The sequence below is a fragment of the Oryza glaberrima genome, chromosome 3, assembly GCF_000147395.1.
Source record: "Oryza glaberrima chromosome 3, OglaRS2, whole genome shotgun sequence".
In the NCBI taxonomy this organism is placed as follows: domain Eukaryota; kingdom Viridiplantae; phylum Streptophyta; class Magnoliopsida; order Poales; family Poaceae; genus Oryza; species Oryza glaberrima.
The window spans coordinates 4,079,267-4,097,796 of record NC_068328.1 but is presented as its reverse complement, the minus strand read 5'-3'; the positions used below and the strand labels follow the sequence as shown (position 1 = coordinate 4,097,796).

At 42.4% G+C, this 18,530-nt stretch overlaps 3 protein-coding genes across 3 annotated transcripts; all 3 read left to right on the top strand.

Moving 5' to 3' along the window:
• Positions 1 to 2,008: 2,008 nt before the first annotated feature.
• LOC127768221 (uncharacterized) lies at positions 2,009 to 2,937 on the top strand. The gene is made up of 2 exons (XM_052293755.1): positions 2,009 to 2,438; positions 2,586 to 2,937. Exons 1-2 carry the CDS (start codon positions 2,119 to 2,121, stop codon positions 2,755 to 2,757), a joined length of 492 nt encoding a protein of 163 aa, XP_052149715.1. The 5' UTR covers positions 2,009 to 2,118; the 3' UTR covers positions 2,758 to 2,937.
• Positions 2,938 to 9,170: 6,233 nt separating this feature from the next.
• LOC127768238 (ethylene-responsive transcription factor 1-like) lies at positions 9,171 to 10,393 on the top strand. The gene has a single exon (XM_052293773.1). It carries the CDS (start codon positions 9,267 to 9,269, stop codon positions 10,245 to 10,247), a length of 981 nt encoding a protein of 326 aa, XP_052149733.1. The 5' UTR covers positions 9,171 to 9,266; the 3' UTR covers positions 10,248 to 10,393.
• A 3,685-nt stretch (positions 10,394 to 14,078) lies between these two features.
• On the top strand, positions 14,079 to 15,481 carry LOC127765369 (ethylene-responsive transcription factor ERF073-like). The gene has a single exon (XM_052290253.1). The coding sequence runs from the start codon at positions 14,393 to 14,395 to the stop codon at positions 15,344 to 15,346; it is 954 nt and encodes a 317-aa protein (XP_052146213.1). The 5' UTR covers positions 14,079 to 14,392; the 3' UTR covers positions 15,347 to 15,481.
• The last annotated feature ends 3,049 nt before the right edge of the window (positions 15,482 to 18,530 follow it).

The window sequence follows — 18,530 nt, the reverse complement described above, 5'->3', positions numbered from 1 at the left end:
ACTCCCTCCTTCCCTTAATGTTTAACGCCGTTGATTTTTTTAAATATATTTGACCGTTCGTCTTATTTAAAAACTTTTGTGAAATATGTAAAACTATATGTATACATAAAAGTATATTTAAAAATGAATCAAATGGTATGAAAAGAATTAATAATTGCTTAAATTTTTTGAATAAGACGAACGGTCATATATGTTTAAAAAAATCAACGGCATCAAAGATTTAGGATGGAGGGAGGATATACGAATGGTTTATGTGAAATGAGGGGGGGGGGGGTCTTTTCCCTGCTATGTTGGAGGAAATATTCTGCCGCGGTTAGGTCAGTTTCCACCACGGAATGAGTGGTTTATACCAGAGAATTGGATACTGATTGCTGAGTACATTCCTTCCTTCAGAATAAGAGATGGAATACTCCCATATTGTCCCATATGCGCAAGGTAGAGGCTGTTTGCTTGGTGGCTAGAGTTTGCCATGCCAAATCTTACCCACACCACACTTTGACAGCTTAGGCTGAGTTCGTTAGCTTGAGTTCCCAACTACACATCCTTCGTTTTTCATGCGCACGCTTCCCAAACTACTAAACGGTGTGTTTTATGAAAAAAACTATATACGAAAATTGCTTTTAAAAAATCATATTAATCCATTTTTAGAAAAAAAAACTAATACTAAATTAATCACATGCTAATGAACCACATCGTTTTACGTGTTTGGAGGGAGAGTTTCCAACTCTCTCTGCCAAACACAACCTTTTGCTAAGTTCTTTCCTCAACTTTGCCAACATACCTCCCTCGTTTTCCGCGTGCATGCTTTTTAAACTGCTAAACGATGTGTTTTTTTTAAAAAAAAATTCTATACAAAAGTCTTTCTAAAAAAATCATATTAATCTATTTTTCAAAAAAATAGTAAATATTTAATTAATCATAAGAAAATGAGTCGCTCCGTTTTACGTGCGCGGGAGGTGAGCTCCCGAACACAGTCTAAGGGCATCCACAATGTATACCATATAGAGGGTCTTAAGATCCTAGAGTGGGCATTATACATTGTAGAAGTAGTCCTTATGGGTGCTCTTAGGATGAGCTATCCTTATGCATAAGGACCACCTACAAGGAATAAAAAAAATTATCTTCTTTCCTCTCCTGCTACTGTCTCTCTGTCCAGTTGGTTGCTAGTGGGGCCCATTATAGGGTGCAACCAGGTCTTACCATTGTGACATCTAGAAACAACTAAAGACTACTGACACAGGGCCCACCTATAAAGACCACATCTTCTATATACATTGCTGATGCCCTAAGGACCCCCTCCTTGTCCTATACATGCTCTTAGCTATCAACAAAATATGCCCGTAATATGCCCAACGAGTTACGATAGGAATTGGATGTAAGAATATTCGGATTTTATTTCTTCTGCCACCCTCTAGTGGTGCAATTCTTTTATTTTAGTTAGAAGAAATTTTACTACTTAATTTTATATAGAACAAAGTCAACAGAGCGTTAAAAGTTTACTGCAACTATGCATTTTAACATTACGAAATCAAAAGCTGATGTTTTGCCACGGCGAAGTCTTAACTCTAACCGTTAAATCTCTTATCTTCATAGTGACCATAGCAGAGATCACACATTCACATGCAAAAACACGTCTCTTTCTCTATACTTCACTTTCACCTCGATAAAAAAGATAAATAATCCACATGGCAGGTGAGAAATTAAACTATTATCCCGATTATGTGGCGCCCATAAAGCCAGCAGCGCAAGCCCATGCCATGCCAACACAGTAGAGCATTGCACGCGCTATATTCAATTCGATCGCCATGTGTAGCATGTGCGAATATTTTTTATCATTAGAAAAATATATAATCTTTTCGAGGTTTTGACAAGGAGAGCTGTAGCTTTCAGCTGGCCCAATAATAATAATAATCAAATAAACAAGGAAAACACCACATGTTTCACTGTACTAGTTGAGCTCTGACCATATATATAATCACACTGCCACACAATCTGCTAGCAATTCTCCTCCCCCTCTTGCAATCCATTCTGAATTCTCTGATCTTGAATTCTTCATCTTCTCTCTCTGCAAGAATCTCGAGATTTCAAGATCGAGGAGAACTTAAAAGTTTTTACGCCATGATTCCGAGAGCTCCGAGCCTCTTCCATATCGAGGATGGAGCTGTGGGTGTCGCGGCGTCGACGAAGAAGCCAATGCCGGCTGACTCCGGCGAGCTCGTCGGGCTCCGGCTGATCATACAGCAGTCGCCGAGGCAACGGCCGCCGCTGTCCGTGCTCAGGCGGTCGGCGGTGAGGCCGTCGCCGGCGGCGACGGCGGCGGCGAGTCAGGATGAGGCTGGTGCTCCTGCAGGCCGGGGGTTCATGGGGTTGGGGTTCTTGAACTGCTGCTACTGCTGCCACAAGAAGCTCGACGCCGACATGGATGTGTTCGTCTACAAGTAAGACATTTTACACAACAAATCAAGAACTCCGCCTTAATCCACACTTCAAATAGAAACTTAATTTGGTGATTAGTGATCATGATCGAGCTGAGGAACTTGTGGTTAATTAATTCTTTTATCTGTGGTTTTTTTTGTTTTGGGCAGAGGGGAGCACGCGTTCTGCAGCGCGGAATGCCGGAGCCAGCAGATGGCGAGGGAGGAGAGGCGAGAGATCGAGATGCTGGTGAGGCGGCGCCGCGACGCGTTCCACCGCCGGCGAGCTTCGCCGCCGGCCAAGATCGGTGGACACGCGAGGCTGCAGATCGCTGCTTCATGATTTATATATACATATGTCAGACTTATCGAGATCGAGGTTCATCTCCGCTAGTTTCTGAACAATTTTTCAGGAGAAATTAGGGAGGACAATACAACGGAGACGTACGACTACTCATTCTGTCACAGATTTTGTTGTCCTCGTCTACTTCACATGTATAAATTGTAATTGTATTTTTCGATCTCTTCTTTTCGTCTATAACCAGCGGTAGTAGTGTAGTTGCTGGGTGTAGATGCTGCAAATTAAGTTAAGAGTGTACAAGAAAGTAGATGAAACTGATGGACATTTGACAACGTGTTTACGTAAAACAATTAATAAAGTTAGCATACGTAAAACAAGAAAACCATTAATATATTATTAATTGAGTTAATTGTTATAAACTTTAAAAATACATTCATTTGATCTTTTAAAACAACTTACATACATCAAGTTTTTCAGACGTACCATTTAGCAGTTTGAAAAATATGCTTACGAAAATCGAGTTAAGATAAGTATCCTAATCGAAAAGAACGTGATAACTCTGAAGACATATTCACTTGCGTGGACTTAACTGATGGAATGATCGAGCTGAGACCCGGAAAACATTGTCCAGATCGAAAATAACCATGAAAGGTTCCTTAATGCTTTTCCCGAATTTCAAACATAAAATGGCGTGGACGTTCAGTATCCGCACAGTGCAAATGATCTCTAACCATGGAAGCATGAGATCTGGGTGCTCATCCAACAAAGGCCTGTCACTTTGATCAGGCAGCGACTAGCTACTCCCTCTGTTTCAGATTATAATATGTTTTGACTTTGATCAAAATCAAATTGGTTTAAATTTGACCAAGTTTATAGAAAAAATAGTAATATTTTTAACCCAAGATAAATTTATTATAAAGATATATTTAGTTATTAATTTAATAAAACTAATTTGGTAATGTAAATATTACTATATTTGTCTATAAGCTTAGTCAAACTTAAAGAAGTTTGATTTTGACCAAAGTTAAAATATCTTGTAACCTGAAATGGAGGGAGTACATAACAATAGATTTGCACTGTGACAAACTATGAACAGCTAGCTGCAGACTGTCATCTAAAAAACACTGAAAAAGTTCCAACAGGATGTTTATGTTAGTGTATTTGAGGAAGCTTCCGATTCAAATGTGTACTCTCTTGTGATAGAAATCAACTATCAGGGAATCTGTTAGTAGTAAATCAACCATCTGAACTAGTATTTATCTGAAAACCATCTGAACTATCCACGGTCCTGAACTTTGCATAATGCCCCCGTTTCTGTCGCTACCAATGATAGCGAAAATTTTTGCATAACACGGACAACTCCAAGAAACACGCGAGTACAAAATGGGCCTTTAGCCCACTCGCATAAATGGGCCCCCAAGTCCTCAACGATACTTCCGCTGTTACTTTGCCGATGGGCCTCGTAGGCCAGCCATGTTAGGGTTCAGTAGATGGGCTTTGACGATCCAATAGTTAGTTGGTCCTTTGCTTCGGCGGGCAAGAATTAAGAGGCCCAACTCTGAAGATGTACTGGCAGGCCTGAACTTACTACTTCGAGCATGTTCAGATTGATACTATTTTTTAAAGTAAAGTTGTTAAATATATGTATCCATTTAGTTTCTTACCAAACTTTAGTAGATAAATAAGAAATCCTGCCAAAACTTAGCAATATTGCTAAATTGCTAAAATTTAGTAAAATTTATTTTGGCTACAATCTAAACAGGCACTTCAACTACGTTGGAGTTCACTGAACTTGTTCGTAATAGATATCTCGAACAAGAATTAGGAAGTCCTGAGCATTCAGCTAAGTATTTTTCTAGCATAAAAAAATGACTGCCAGCCTAGGAGAAGCAGCCGCTTTGGGGTGGGCTGGTTGCCTGCGGCCATGGCAATGGATAGAGATGCCAATTGTGCCGTTCAACGCACAACTGAACTGGAACTGGATAGGAAGGCTGCCAGGCTGGAAGGGATTCCTAGGGTATGTCTGGGAAGTTTCTACATTGTGCAGCTTCTCATGAAATCAAAATCTTCTCTAAATAATTTAGCTTTTGATGTAAATTCTAAGAATTATAGTAGTAGAATACAGAAAATAAATTAGAAACCGAAAGTTGAAAAACCTACTACCTCTGTCCTAAAAAAATTGCATTTCTAGCTCTAAAGTTTTGTCCCACAAAAATTGTATTTCTAGCCATGTGGGGCCCAGCAAATTGATTCATCTAGATAAGTTTCCTTTAAGTTCTCTCAGCTTGTAATTTAAGTATGCTAATTATATGGGTTAATTATCTCAAACTTATTTTTAATCATTTGTATATATGGAATGTGTGCATGTAATGGGTTCATTAAATAAGGTCATTGTGGTTATTTTTCAATCCTACTGTTTTATTCTAAATTAGCTAGAAATGTAATTTTTATGAGACGGAGGGAGTAGCTTTTTTATATTCTCAGAAACTGACCATCTACGAGCTATTTGTTCCTCCAATCTTAAGCTTCTCAAATAGACCCATAGTTGAAGAGATGCCCTGTGTTGCTGTATGGTCTCTGCACCGCACGGCAGGGGAGATGTGCCGCTTCATCAATTGGCCGCTCCGCCCACATGCAAGATGCAACGCCAACGCCCAGAAAGTAGGCGAGAGAGACACATTTCTTCATTTTTCTTGACTTCGAATGCGAGACACTGAACCTGTTCTGCCTCTGGATGATAAGAACCCCACACGTTCCAACGACGCGCTGCTTCAATTTGTAGTACTGTAGTACTGTTTAGAGCAGGTACAATAGCAGGCTACAAACCAGCTGCAAACATATTTTAAGAAGATAAATAAGGAGAGAGAAGAGCAGCGGGTTACAGATTTATAGCCACCTGTAGCACGGACTCTAAGACGTAGTATGTGTATAACAGATGGGACCAGGTATTAATAGTGTAGTATGTAACTATAATATAAATGAGCTATTAGATTAGATGAATTAGAGCTGGTAGTTGCTACTATTGAACTTGCTCTTATAACCCGCAAGTTGCCGTCGCCTCCCGCCATCTCGCATGATTAAAAGTTTAAAACCGAACCACCAAAAGCGCGACGGCAAATTGCATCGCCAAGTTGCCACTGGAACAGGGACACGCAATTAATGTCTCTCACCCTTTTCCTCTATCTCAAAAGGTACATTTCGTTTTCTTTACCTAATTTCTCCCTCTCAAAATAAATTTATCTTTTATTCATCTCACACGTATCAATATAAAATCAAAAAACTAAAATACATCTATTTTATCAAACTCTATATAGTCTCTTATTTATCTATTTTTAATATAATTATTTTATACTTTCACAAACTTTGAGGTAATGATTACTTTAAAAATAAATTTATTCTAGGACAAATGAGCGAAAAATGAACATATAATGAGGGAGAAAGTACCTTTGCTCAAGTTTCAAATGTTCTCGTAGCAAAGAGTACTACTGGTAAATACTCTACCATGATAATAAACCTTTGCTACAATATGAGATAAAATCCTTTGTGTTACAAATAGATAATGAATCTGGTAAAACTGAAAATCACGCTGTGCAAGCGACTCTGTGAAAAAAACTGTTTCTGGTGCTTTTGCTGCTGTGCCTGGGACCTCCTCAGCTTGTGCAATACCGCTTTCCTGAAACTTGGCACGCCGCAGACCGCAGCCACCTTGGTTTTGCACATCAAGTTGAATGACCGAGTGTGACACAAGATCCTGTATAAACAGAGAACGCCATTCGTTAATTCGCTTGCAAAAAAACTTTCCCCAGTATGACATGGACACTTACGTGTCCTGTTTAGTTCGAAACGAAAATTTCTAACGTGTCACATCAAATATACGGACACACATTTAAAGTATTAAACGTAGACTAATGATAAAACAAATTACAGATTCTATAGATGAATTTATTAAGCCTAATTAATCCATCATCAGTAAATATTTATTGTAGCACCATATTATCAAATCATGACGTAATTAGACTTAAAAAATTCGTCTTGATATTTACACGCAATCTATATTTTTTTATTTTTAATATTCCATACATGTGTTCAAACATTCGATGTGATTGGGCGAAAAGTTTTTGTGTGTACACTAAATAGGGCCTAATTCGCTTGCAAAAAAAACCTTTCCCCAGTGTGACACGGACACTGAATATATATATATATATATATATATATATATATATATATATATCGGGTCTATTTGCTACTCGTAGTACTAGCTTTGACTGTAGCTGCATCCTGCTGCCTGCGACCCTTGGCGAGAAAGTGAGCAGGTCAAGTTGGCAACTTGACAATACCGGAATTCCAAGAAACTGGGGTTGGGGAGAAGGTTTTGGTATTCGCAGGCGATGCAGCCCCGATCTCCGTGGCTCACCCGTGTGGCCGTGATGCCGTTGGTCGCACACGTTTGGGTGAGGGGAGTCCATGGTGTTGCGGAGGAAGGTTTGGTAGGAAGGATCGGCGAGCTCAAAACCGGGGAAAGCTCTTCTTCACTGTGTTGTTTGGCTTGTTGGGTTTCGGATTCGTGTGATGATACTCCAGTTTGATACTACAGTAAAATCACATGAACCCGTAAAATGTACTAATAGTACGGTCAGAATTTTGAATGGATTTTATAGGGTTGATATCCATATAGTCTAAGAGCAAGTTTAATAGTATAGCCCACTATTAAGTCTAATTCATCTATAGCCGATATAATAGTTAATTTATATAATAGTTGTTTACTATACTATTAATATATGATCCTACCTGTCATACACACATTGTGTCTTGGAGTCCGTACTGCAGCTGGCTACATATCTGTAGCCCACTACTCTTCTCTCTCATCTTTTATCTCATTAAAATATGTTCATAGCTAGCTAATAGTCTGCTATTGTACCTGCTCTAAGAGCATCCATAATGTAGTCTAAAAGTGATCCATAAGCAATATAATATGTCATTCAACCACCTAATAACATTGTGAAATTAGTACATAGCAAAAAAAATAACAAAAGCTACTCATAAGCATATGGGCTAGAGGATAAAATATATTATTTGTCTCTACTTCTCTCTCCTTCTAATACTATTTGCTATCTATATACATTGTGAATGTTACAATAGTTAAAATCCATACATGTGGGTCCCGTCTATATGGACTACTTTTGCTATACATTATTGTTGGGCCCCTTTGAATAGCAGAATTGATAAAACGTAGGAATAGAAAAAACGTAGGATTTTGATAGAAATGTAAGTGTAAAACAGAGGATTGAAAAAACGAAGGAATGACTGTTTGATTGAACCGTAGGAAAAACGCAGGAATTGGATGAGAGAGATATACTCAAAGGAAAGTTACCGAGAGGTTGAAACTCTTGCTAAATTTACTCCAAAATCTATATAAGATTGTTCATTTTATAGGAATTTTAAAGGATTGGATAGGATCCAATCCTTCGTTTCAAAGTGTTTCTTAGGAAATTTTTCAATATGATTAAAATCCTCCAAAATTCCAATGTTTTTCCTCCAAATCAAAGGGGCCCTGCATGTTAGTAACACTTACTTCAATCAAATCAAGTTTATTTTAAGTTTTGTTAGCACCTGTAACCACATTTCAATATTGAAAAGACTTTTGTTGCTTCTGGGTTTTCTCATCGTAGTTTATTTTAGAGCCTTTGTTTCTAAATCACTAATAATACATATATATATATATATATATAAAAGTTTTATTCATAAATTGTTTGTTTGCAAATATGTCGTGGGTCTCGTTTAAGGGCCTGTTTGGTTGGTGCCACATTTTGCCACACTTGAGGTAGATCAGTTTGACCAAATGTGGTTAGTGTTTAGTTTGTTTTCACAATTTTGACATGCCACACTTTCTACTCTTTTGGTCCCACTAGTCATATACTATTTTCTTAGCCAAAGTTTACCACAAGTGTGGCCATCCAATTTTGAGCAACATAATTTACATCTTGCCACACGTTCGGTACAAAATTGTGGTAAATCGAGGAGGGCTTCCAAACAGGCCCTTAGGGGTCCGGATCCTACCTGCTCCAGTGGCTAACGGGTGCGGGGTGCCGAGCAGCAGAAGCAGTGAGCGCGGTCGTGCCCTCCACGAGCCCATCTCCTTCCCCTTCCCTTTCCTTGCCGGGCCAACCAATGCACGCGCCCCGTCGCCGTCGCCGTCGCCGTCGCCGCGGACAGCTGCCACACCACACACACACACACACAGCACGGCCCGTGTCTGGTACTCCCCCTACGCAAGTGGGCAAACGCAGCAGCAGATGCATTGCACCTTCTCCTCCCCCCTCCCCCCGCGTGGGCCCCACCCACCTGACCTTATCCCTTCGCCCCCCTCCTCCTCCTCTTTCGCCGCGATTTCTTTAGGATTTTTTTTTCCCGCGATTTCGGAGCCCCGGGATGATGGCCTCCCTCCCCCCTATTTAACACCGCCTCGTTGCTCTCTCCTTCCTCATCACAAGCTCACAACCCAACACCCAAAAGCAAAAGCAAGGCAGCAACCAAAGCGAGATCAAAGCAAGATGTGCGGCGGAGCGATCCTTGCGGAGCTCATACCGAGCGCGCCGGCGGCGAGGCGCGTCACGGCGGGCCACGTCTGGCCGGGCAAGAAGAAGGGCGCGCGCGCCGACGACTTCGAGGCCGCGTTCCGGGACTTCGACAACGACTCCGATGACGAGGAGATGATGGTGGAGGAGGCGGAGGAGGAGGAGGCGACCTCCGAGCACAAGCCGTTCGTCTTCCGCGCCAAGAAGGCGAGGAAGGCGGCGGCGGCGGCGGCGTCGAGCAGGCGCAGGAAGCCGGCGCAGTACAGGGGCGTGCGGCGCCGGCCGTGGGGGAAGTGGGCGGCGGAGATCCGCGACCCCGTCAAGGGCATCCGCGTCTGGCTCGGCACCTTCACCAACGCCGAGGCCGCCGCGCTCGCCTACGACGACGCCGCGCGCGCCATCCGCGGGGACAGGGCCAAGCTCAACTTCCCTTCCGCTACCACCCCTGACACCCGCAAGCGCGGCCGCGCCACCGCCGCCGCCGCCCCGGCCGTCAAGGCGACCCCGGTCATCAACCTCGTCGAGGAGGAGGAGGTCGCCGCCGCCATGGCGTCCATCAAGTACGAGCCCGAGACCAGCGAGAGCTCCGAGTCGAACGCCCTCCCGGACTTCTCCTGGCAGGGCATGTCGGCCTCCGACGAGTTCGCCGTCGCCGCGGCGGCGCTCGACAGCGACGACGACCTCGCCAAGAAGCGTCCGAGGACCGAGCCGGAGGACACCACCACCACCACCGACTCCGGCTCCGGCGACGACACCGACGCGCTGTTCGACGCGCTGCTGTTCGCCGACCAGTACAACTACTTCAACGGCGGCGCCTACGAGTCCCTGGACAGCCTGTTCAGCGCCGACGCCGTGCAGACCACCGCCGCCGCCGCCGCCGCCAACCAGGGCATGGGGCTCTGGAGCTTCGACGACGGCTGCTGCCTCGTCGACGTCGAGGCCAGCTTGTCCTTCTAGGCTCTAGCCGTCGTCTCCGGCGACCCTGTGACTCGATCTTGTACCATGTCATGTACATAGAAGAGTGGTTTTGCCAAGCAAGCATGTGTTCGTCCTGGTTCCTTTCGGTAATGAAAAATTATGTGAGGCTTCTCGTTCTCGTAAAAGATCTTTTTGGCTGTGCCTTTGATGCAAAAATCTGAGTTTCAGTTAATCACCATGTTTATGTTGTCTGATGTTCAAGAAATCAAGACAGGATTAATATGTTCAAGAATTCTTTGGTTCTTTCAACATGATTGATGAATCTTTTGAACAAGAAGAAGATAGTGTTAGGCCGAACGCAGCAACAACTGGTATGCTTTTTGAACAAAGACTAGACCATTAGTTACTGCTACTGCGAGTGCAAAGGCAAAATTATCTGAAACGCGCTCCTATTCAGATTCACATGAAAGGCAAAATTAGATTCGAATATGGATGAATTACCCCATCTATCTTTACACTGCTTCACATTCAGATGCGACTCTTCCAACGAGAAATCAAATGACCCACCAGCATCTATCAGGCTGTCGATCATTTCGGTGGCGAGTTTATATCAGGTCGCTTCAACGAACTTTTTGTCGGCAGTAGCAACTATCTTTGCCTCCAAACAGCGAGAAAAGATGCTGCTAATCTTCGATCTTATCCCTACACTACTTCTACTAGTACCTTCATTGTTCCATTAACATCATCTCCGTCAAAAAAGAAACAAAAAATATACAGAGAAAGAAAGAAAGAAAGTAACTTCAAACAGTTCTGAATTCTTGAATTTCCCTGTCGTGGGATACTGTATCGCTGTGACAACACGGTGGTGATGGCCATAGCCATGCCGTGTTTGTCTGCTAATCTGTTTGTTCCTGTCACTGATTCCCTTCTTGTGAAGGCAAAGCTTTGACACAGCCGTGTCACCGATGGCACGAAACAGATCTTTCACTTTCTCATGCAGTGAAGTTACTTTGGCTCTCGACGGCGACACAGAACGATCTCTCTCTTTCACAAGGCGAAAGAGGATTTGTAATTGTTCGTCTCCTCTGGCCACCATGAATTATATAAATTTATAATATGAGTACAACCCTATTGAGTTTTCATTTTTCTGTTTTGGACCATTTCATCAAAGTTAATTGATTGGAGATGGCAGCAGAGATTGTTCGAGCAGAAACGAGTAAACAAAAACGGACGAGATATATACATTGTTAAGCCTCAACTTGACTGCGAGGCCACATACAGAGCCCCCAAAAGCTAGGAAAAAAGTAGTGATATTTTCCCCATGTTAGAGATAAGGGACATGAATAAATATTTGCTATGTCTAGAAGCCGTCCATGCGTTCTTGGCAGAGAAACAGTGAACCTGTTCAAGATGCTTTCTCAAGTAGGTAGAGTTGAGTTGCTCAACTAGCAATTCCAGCATACGACAAAGCAAATCGATCACAGCAAGAGCCAGCCAACTTCAAAAAGAAAAGTTTTTTCTTTCTTTTTTTTGGGCAAGTTGAATCATGGATGGGAACACGCATGACAGCGCCATTTCATTGCATTATACAAACCGAAACGCTGCAATCATGTATGGGCTCTGCCTGCACAGGCCCAGCTGGGCACCATTCCTCTGCTTCTTGCATACCAAACTCTTCTCTTATCTTCAGAGTTCATCACTGAATTAAAATACTCTGTTGATAGTGCTAACCATTTTCTCCTGTGACCAAATAATTGTTTCTGAATTTCTTCTGCTTGCTAACTGCCCAGGGACTAGCAAGGGCTTGTTTGGTTCGCGAAATGAAAATTTTTGGATGTCATATCAGACGTTTGACCGGATATCGGATGGGGTTTTCAGACACAAATGAAAAAACTAATTTCATAACTCGCTTGGAAACCGCGAGACGAATCTTTTGAGTCTAATTAATCCGCCATTAGCATATGTGGGTTACTGTAGATTCATTAGGCTAATCATAGACTAATTAGACTCAAAAGATTCATCTCACGATTTCTTTCCTAACTGTGGAATTAGTTTTTCTTTTAATCTACATTTAATGCTCCATACATGTGTCCAAAGAATCGATGTGATGTTTTTGGGAACTAAACGGGGCCTAAATATGTTCCAAATTCAGAAGAAAAAACTGTCAAACTAAATCATAAACGGCAGAATCTTGAGTTTCTTTTAGGAAGCAAAAGCTTGCAAGTGAAATGCGAATCATGTTCAGTTGGTTTCTGTTCTATTCCATGAGTGTCCGGACTTTTTGTGCCACATTTTGTGTGTGTGTGTGTGGGGGTACCAGTTGTGCCCCATACCGCTGTCTGCATACCTGGGCAAGAACCACGGTTTTGTGTGCTTGCTGTGTAGTATGGATCATCAGAAAGAGTTCTTGATTAGCTAAGCGATGACAAATACAAACCAGGTTTAATTAGTGCAAGTGTCATAAATCTCAAAAAGCTAGTCCTAGGTAGTACTTAACCGGTCAATAGAAATAACAAAGGAGATAGGTATTACTAGCATCACAGTTTATGATATGAAAATGAATGGTTAGTGTCAGAACTGAAGCTTTACAAATTTTGTTGGATCAGGGAGAGGATAAGAGTGCCAACTCCAGTGCATTAGCTTGTTAAATACTACTAGTAGCCACTAATTAACATGAACCCTCCAATTGTATGGAGCTAGCTTTTAAGTACCTTTAGCTAATTAAACACCCACTTGTTGATACAGCCTACTGGCAAAACTGGAAGGCCGTACTCCGGGAACGGTTTCGGTATCGTGAGATCGTTGCCTTGTTGTACTGGTAACTATGAGTATGGCCGTCACTGGTAAATTACTGGCCTTATCTATACCCTGCAGTTACTGAACCCTTGTCAAAAGGGTCCATGTGCAACCCAGACGATCAAGAACTCAATTCCCGTTTATAACATTGGAGTTCACTGTTCATCGCAGTAAATGAACAACTAGCTCGTACAAAATTTCTGCATATAATTATATAAAATAGGATTATTGAAAAATTTCACAAAACTACAGATATTTTGATAAAACTGTCACAAAATCACATGTTTAAGTTGTTGTGTCACAAAATAGGCATGTAACATCGAATTTATCACAAAAGTATAAATCTAAGCTATGATATCTCGTAAAAAGCACATATTAAACACATAATTAATTGCAAAACTATATATTGTAAATGTTATATCCCTACACTGTTATCTTGATTAAACTTTTAATATAGAGTAAATTACACTTTGTCACCATAAAGGTTTTTTTTAACAATAGTCACGAGATAGATTATACTCCAAATAGGGTTTAGCATGTATTTTCACTTCACATCAATGTATATAATATATCTCACTTTCCGTTGTTTTTACGTCATAGAATTGAAACAAAATCTTATAAAATATGAGTGAAGTTTATGAAACCTCTTGAATTTTATAAAATTTCCATAGTTTCAGTGATGTACCTCGATGTCAAGTAAAACTTATTTCAATAGTTTTGTGTAAAGTTTAACTCAGTTTCACTTTGTAAGGAAATGTACGATAAACCTCTAGTTTTTGTGATAATTTTGACGTTAAATTTGTGTACAGCTTAAGTCATAGTTATACAATAGTAGTTTTTAGTTAACGGTAAATAGTTTTGTGAAATTTATTCAAAGGGATTATCTTTTAAATTGAACTTCTTACGAAATCCTAACCCAAGGGTAAACTGTGTGTCAACTGTCAAGGAGTAGTAGTAGGAACTGAGCATCCAGGCTGGGAGTTCAGAAATTAGACCAGGTTCAGGTTCTGAAAAGCTTTTGGTGCCAAGCGGTGGAGGCGACGAGAGAGAAAGGTCAGAAGTGTACTCGGTTGGTGCAATATGCCGTTCCTATCCTCAATTCCTCCATCCTCCCACCCACGACCCTTGAGCGCCTCGCAACGTCGTCGGCTCGGCTCGACTCGTCTCGTCGCCCACGAATTTTGGAGGGTCGCGTACTGAGCTCGTGGCCCGCGTGACCATTTCTTTTATTTTCTCCCCTTACTTTTCCCGCGCTGCTTTCCCCTCGCGCCATCCAAGCGCCCGCCTCTATATATGCGCGCCGCCACCATGTCCAGCTCCGGCAACTAGCTACTGCGAAGTGCGAACTGATCAGATCGTCGAGAGGAAACCCAAGATCCAACGACGACATGTGTGGCGGCGCGATTCTGGCTAACATCATACCGGCCACGCCGCCGCGGCGCGCCACGGCGGCGCATGTGTGGCCCGGCGGCGACGGGGAGAAGCGGCGGAAGGTTGGTGGAGGCGGGTGTGATGACGACTTCCAGGCGGCGTTTGAGAGATTCGGACGTGAGGACTCTGAGATGGAGGAGGAGGAGGTGGAGGAGGTGGTGGTTGGGAAGAAGGCGGCGGTGAGGCGGCGGCGGGCGGCGCCCGCCGCCGGGCGCCGCGCGAGGCCGAGCAAGTACTGGGGCGTGCGGCGCCGGCCGTGGGGGAAGTGGGCGGCGGAGATCCGCGACCCCGTCGAGGGCGTCCGCGTCTGGCTCGGCACGTTCGCCACCGCCGAGGCCGCCGCCCACGCCTACGACGCCGCCGCCCGCGACCTCCGCGGCGCGACCGCCAAGCTCAACTTCCCCTCCTCCTCCTCCTCCACCGCCGCCACCCCACGCCCCCGCAAGTGCCGCCCCACCACCGCCACCGCCACCCCCAAGGCGACGACACCGAACGTCGTCGTCGTCGTCAACCTCGTCGACGAAGAGGCCGAGGCCAGCGAGAGCTCCGGTGCCAGCAGCAGCGCGCTGCCGGACTTCTCGTGGCAGGGCATGTCGGCGTCGTCCGACGACGACGCCGCGGCGCAGCAGGCACTCCTCGACGCCGCTGGCGGCGCCAAGAAGCGTCCCCGGAGCGAGCCCCACGTCACCTCCAACGACGAAGTGCTCCCGGCGTCATTCGACAGTGACAACAACACCGCCGCCGCCGGCCTGCTCCCGCTCGACGATCCTTTCTTGTTCGGCGACCTCAACGGCGGCGCGTTCGCCTCGCTCATGGACGGGCTGTTCGCCGCCGGTGAAGCGAACGTCGCCGGCGAGAGCGTGGGGCTCTGGAGCTTCGGCGACGACTGTCTCAACGCGTCGTACTATTAGCTAGGGCTTCCATAGTTCTTGTACTTTACTTGTACTGTACTGTATTGTACTGATTGTTAACGTTGCCATAAAGCAATCTTGCTAGTTTGTAATTCTGCGTGTGTGGTCGAAATTTTCATGTTTGTGTTGTTTGAATCTGTAGTTGTCGTATCGTTTGGGGTGTGTTTGATTTGAACCTGTGTCCCTTTCTGACCTTGATTCACCTCAAGCGGCAAAGGAGCCCTTTAACATGTGAAAATTTTGACAGAAACCGGGCCTGATGGACTGCAGTAAAAACAAGAGATTCAGCGTGCATGTAGCTGTAGAAAACTATGATCCAACAGGCCCAAACAACCCAATTAATCTGAACATTCAGAAAGACAAATATGGTCAATTATCCATCATGGCAGTAAAAAAGATAGGAAATTAGTCCCATGGTGTTATGTGTTATTATACTTGTAGGTTGTAATTCGTTCCTTTTTTATTATTATTGTATTCAAAGCTACTTGGCTTCGACTTGCAACATTAAGGGCTTATTCGTTTTTGAAGGATTTTAACACACATGAATAAGAAAATGTGGAGGAATAGGAATTCATGCACACTTCAATCTATATGAATTTTCCAAGAGATTTGAGTGGATAAAAAATTCCTTAAGTTTCTTCTCTACAACTTATAGGAAAGGGAAATTTCCTTTGGTTTCTATGGGCCGGTTCAAATCAACAAGCTGCTATTTGTGGCTAAGAAAACAGGTGAATTATTAGCACATGATATATGTGCTATTATAAATTTTAAAAATATATTTATTTGATTTTTTTCCAAAATACTTTTACATATATTTTTTTACACAAAACACATTGTTTATATTGATCTAGGGAACGTGTTATTTGAAAACGAAAAACAAGAAAATTGTTATTTCGAGCTGCCGAAAACGAAACTCATACTTCTTCGTTTTCATGGAGAGATAGATCAGGGAGTTTCGGCCACAAGTTCCATGGAGCTCGTACTGCTTGTGCTGTGTAGTGTGTACTCCTACTTATTCAGCTAGGGGGGCTGTTTAGTTCGTGAAAAGAAAATTTTTGGGTGTCACATCATACGTTTGACCAGATGTTGGAAGGGGTTTTTGGACACGAATGAAAAAACTAATTTCATAACTCGCCTGGAAACCGCGAGACGAATCTTTTGAGCCTAATTAATCCGTCATTAGCACATGTGAGTTACTGTAGCACTTGTAGCTAATCATGGACTAATTAGGCTCAAAAGATTCGTCTCGTGATTTCTCCCCTAACTGTGCAATTAGTTTTTAAATTTATCTATATTTAATACTCCATAAATGTGTCTAAAGATTCGATATGATGTTTTTGGGAAAAAGTTTTTGCGAACTAAACAGGGCCTTAGTAGTACAACTTGCGACAAGTTCTTTTGCTCCTCAAGTACAGGCCCAAGTTGAGTCACAACTCACATCTCACAAGTTGCGTGGCCACAAGAAAAAAAAAAGCGCCGGGGAAAAGGTAGTGTCTAGTGCTAACGACTTGGAGTAGTAATATGCATTTATGCTTTCACGTCGGTAAGATGTAATGGGTGCCTAACCTAGGCCGTGCTAATCCTATCTGTTAGTTTGGCCGTCTTTAGATTCAAAATTTTTTCTTCAAACTTTGAACTTCTCCGTCACATCAAATACTTGGACACATGCATGGAGCATTAAATGTGGACGAAAAAAAACCCAATTGCACAGTTTGCATGTAAATCGCGAGACGCATCTTTTGAGCCTAATTACACCATAATTTAACAATGTGATGCTATAGTAAACATTTGCTAAATAACGGATTAATTAGGCTTAATAAATTCGTCTCGCACATTACAGGCGAAATTTGTATTTTGTTTTGTTATTAGTTTACGTTTAATACTTTAAATGTGTGTCCCTATACTTAAAAAAAATTTAGCACACGAACTAAACACATCCTTTATCTGTTGACTATAAACCATTTTGTGCCTTTTGTGTGTGCATTGGTCTATGACACATGGATGGCCATAGTGAGATTAGTACTGCTGAAATTGTGTTCATCTAAGGGGGAAAGAGGGAAAGAGGTTGTTGATCAGAGTGAGAGGATGGGGAGTCTAACTGTCTACGCTCTAGTACTTCCTTCGCATGATAAGTTAATATAGTACGGAATATAATATATTTTAGTACTATAAATTTAGACATACATCCGCCAGATTTGTAATATTGTGATCTATCACATCTAACTAGATTAATTTATTTTTAGATAAAGAGAATAAGAAAACTAGACTGGAAAGCCTAACATGGGATCTTCTGCGAGAAATGTGGTTTTCTACGTGGTTTCAGCGGTTTTTGCCGCGGTTTTACGTAGTTACACGTTTGCGTCGTTATGTAAATAATATTAGGGTATCGTGTTTCCTACCAGAACAAAATAATTATGTAATATGTGGGTGTTTACTTTCCAGCTCATCATATGATCAAGCATCACGTTATATAATACTAAATGATTGATCTTTTTTTATGAGAAACCACACCATCATCATTTGGAAAACCAAGGTTGAAACAGATGTTGCGGTTGTGTTGATGGATTTGGGGGTCGTGCACACGGTGATCGATAGATGCACGTCTTCACGCGCTAATTATTTTTGGTCAAGACTCAAGAGAGCCAAGTATAGAATAGCCGACAGAGGCATGTTTGGCTTAATTAGGCTGAGACCATGACAATTTTTTAGAGAGTTTGCTGATGATAATGTCCGTCGTTTTAGATGCGGTAATATGGTACTTAGTAAAAAAAGGAGCCGTGGATATGATGATATTATCAAAAGAAGTGAGCCTCTTAAGCTCCCTAGACTAGTTAGTTTCCTGACATCCATTAATTTGCTAAGTCGATGATGTGGGAGAACTTAGCACCAAATTGTCTACTTTAGAGTTTTGACTACAACAGAAAATGAAGTGGCATTTTATTTTATTCCGGTTACTTTGTTTATCATTATCTCTAAGAATAATTTATTGATATATGAAAATTATTTCAGTACAATCGTCAAAAAAATATATTTTCAATGTTATGATTTTACTAGTTTAAAATAATTACTCGGAATCCACACGGCGTTGTTATAGTACATGATGTGGATGGACATGTGCGTATATATCGACACGGTGTGAAAATTGCAGTAGTTGGTAGTAGTATGTTTTAATATTTAGAAAAGT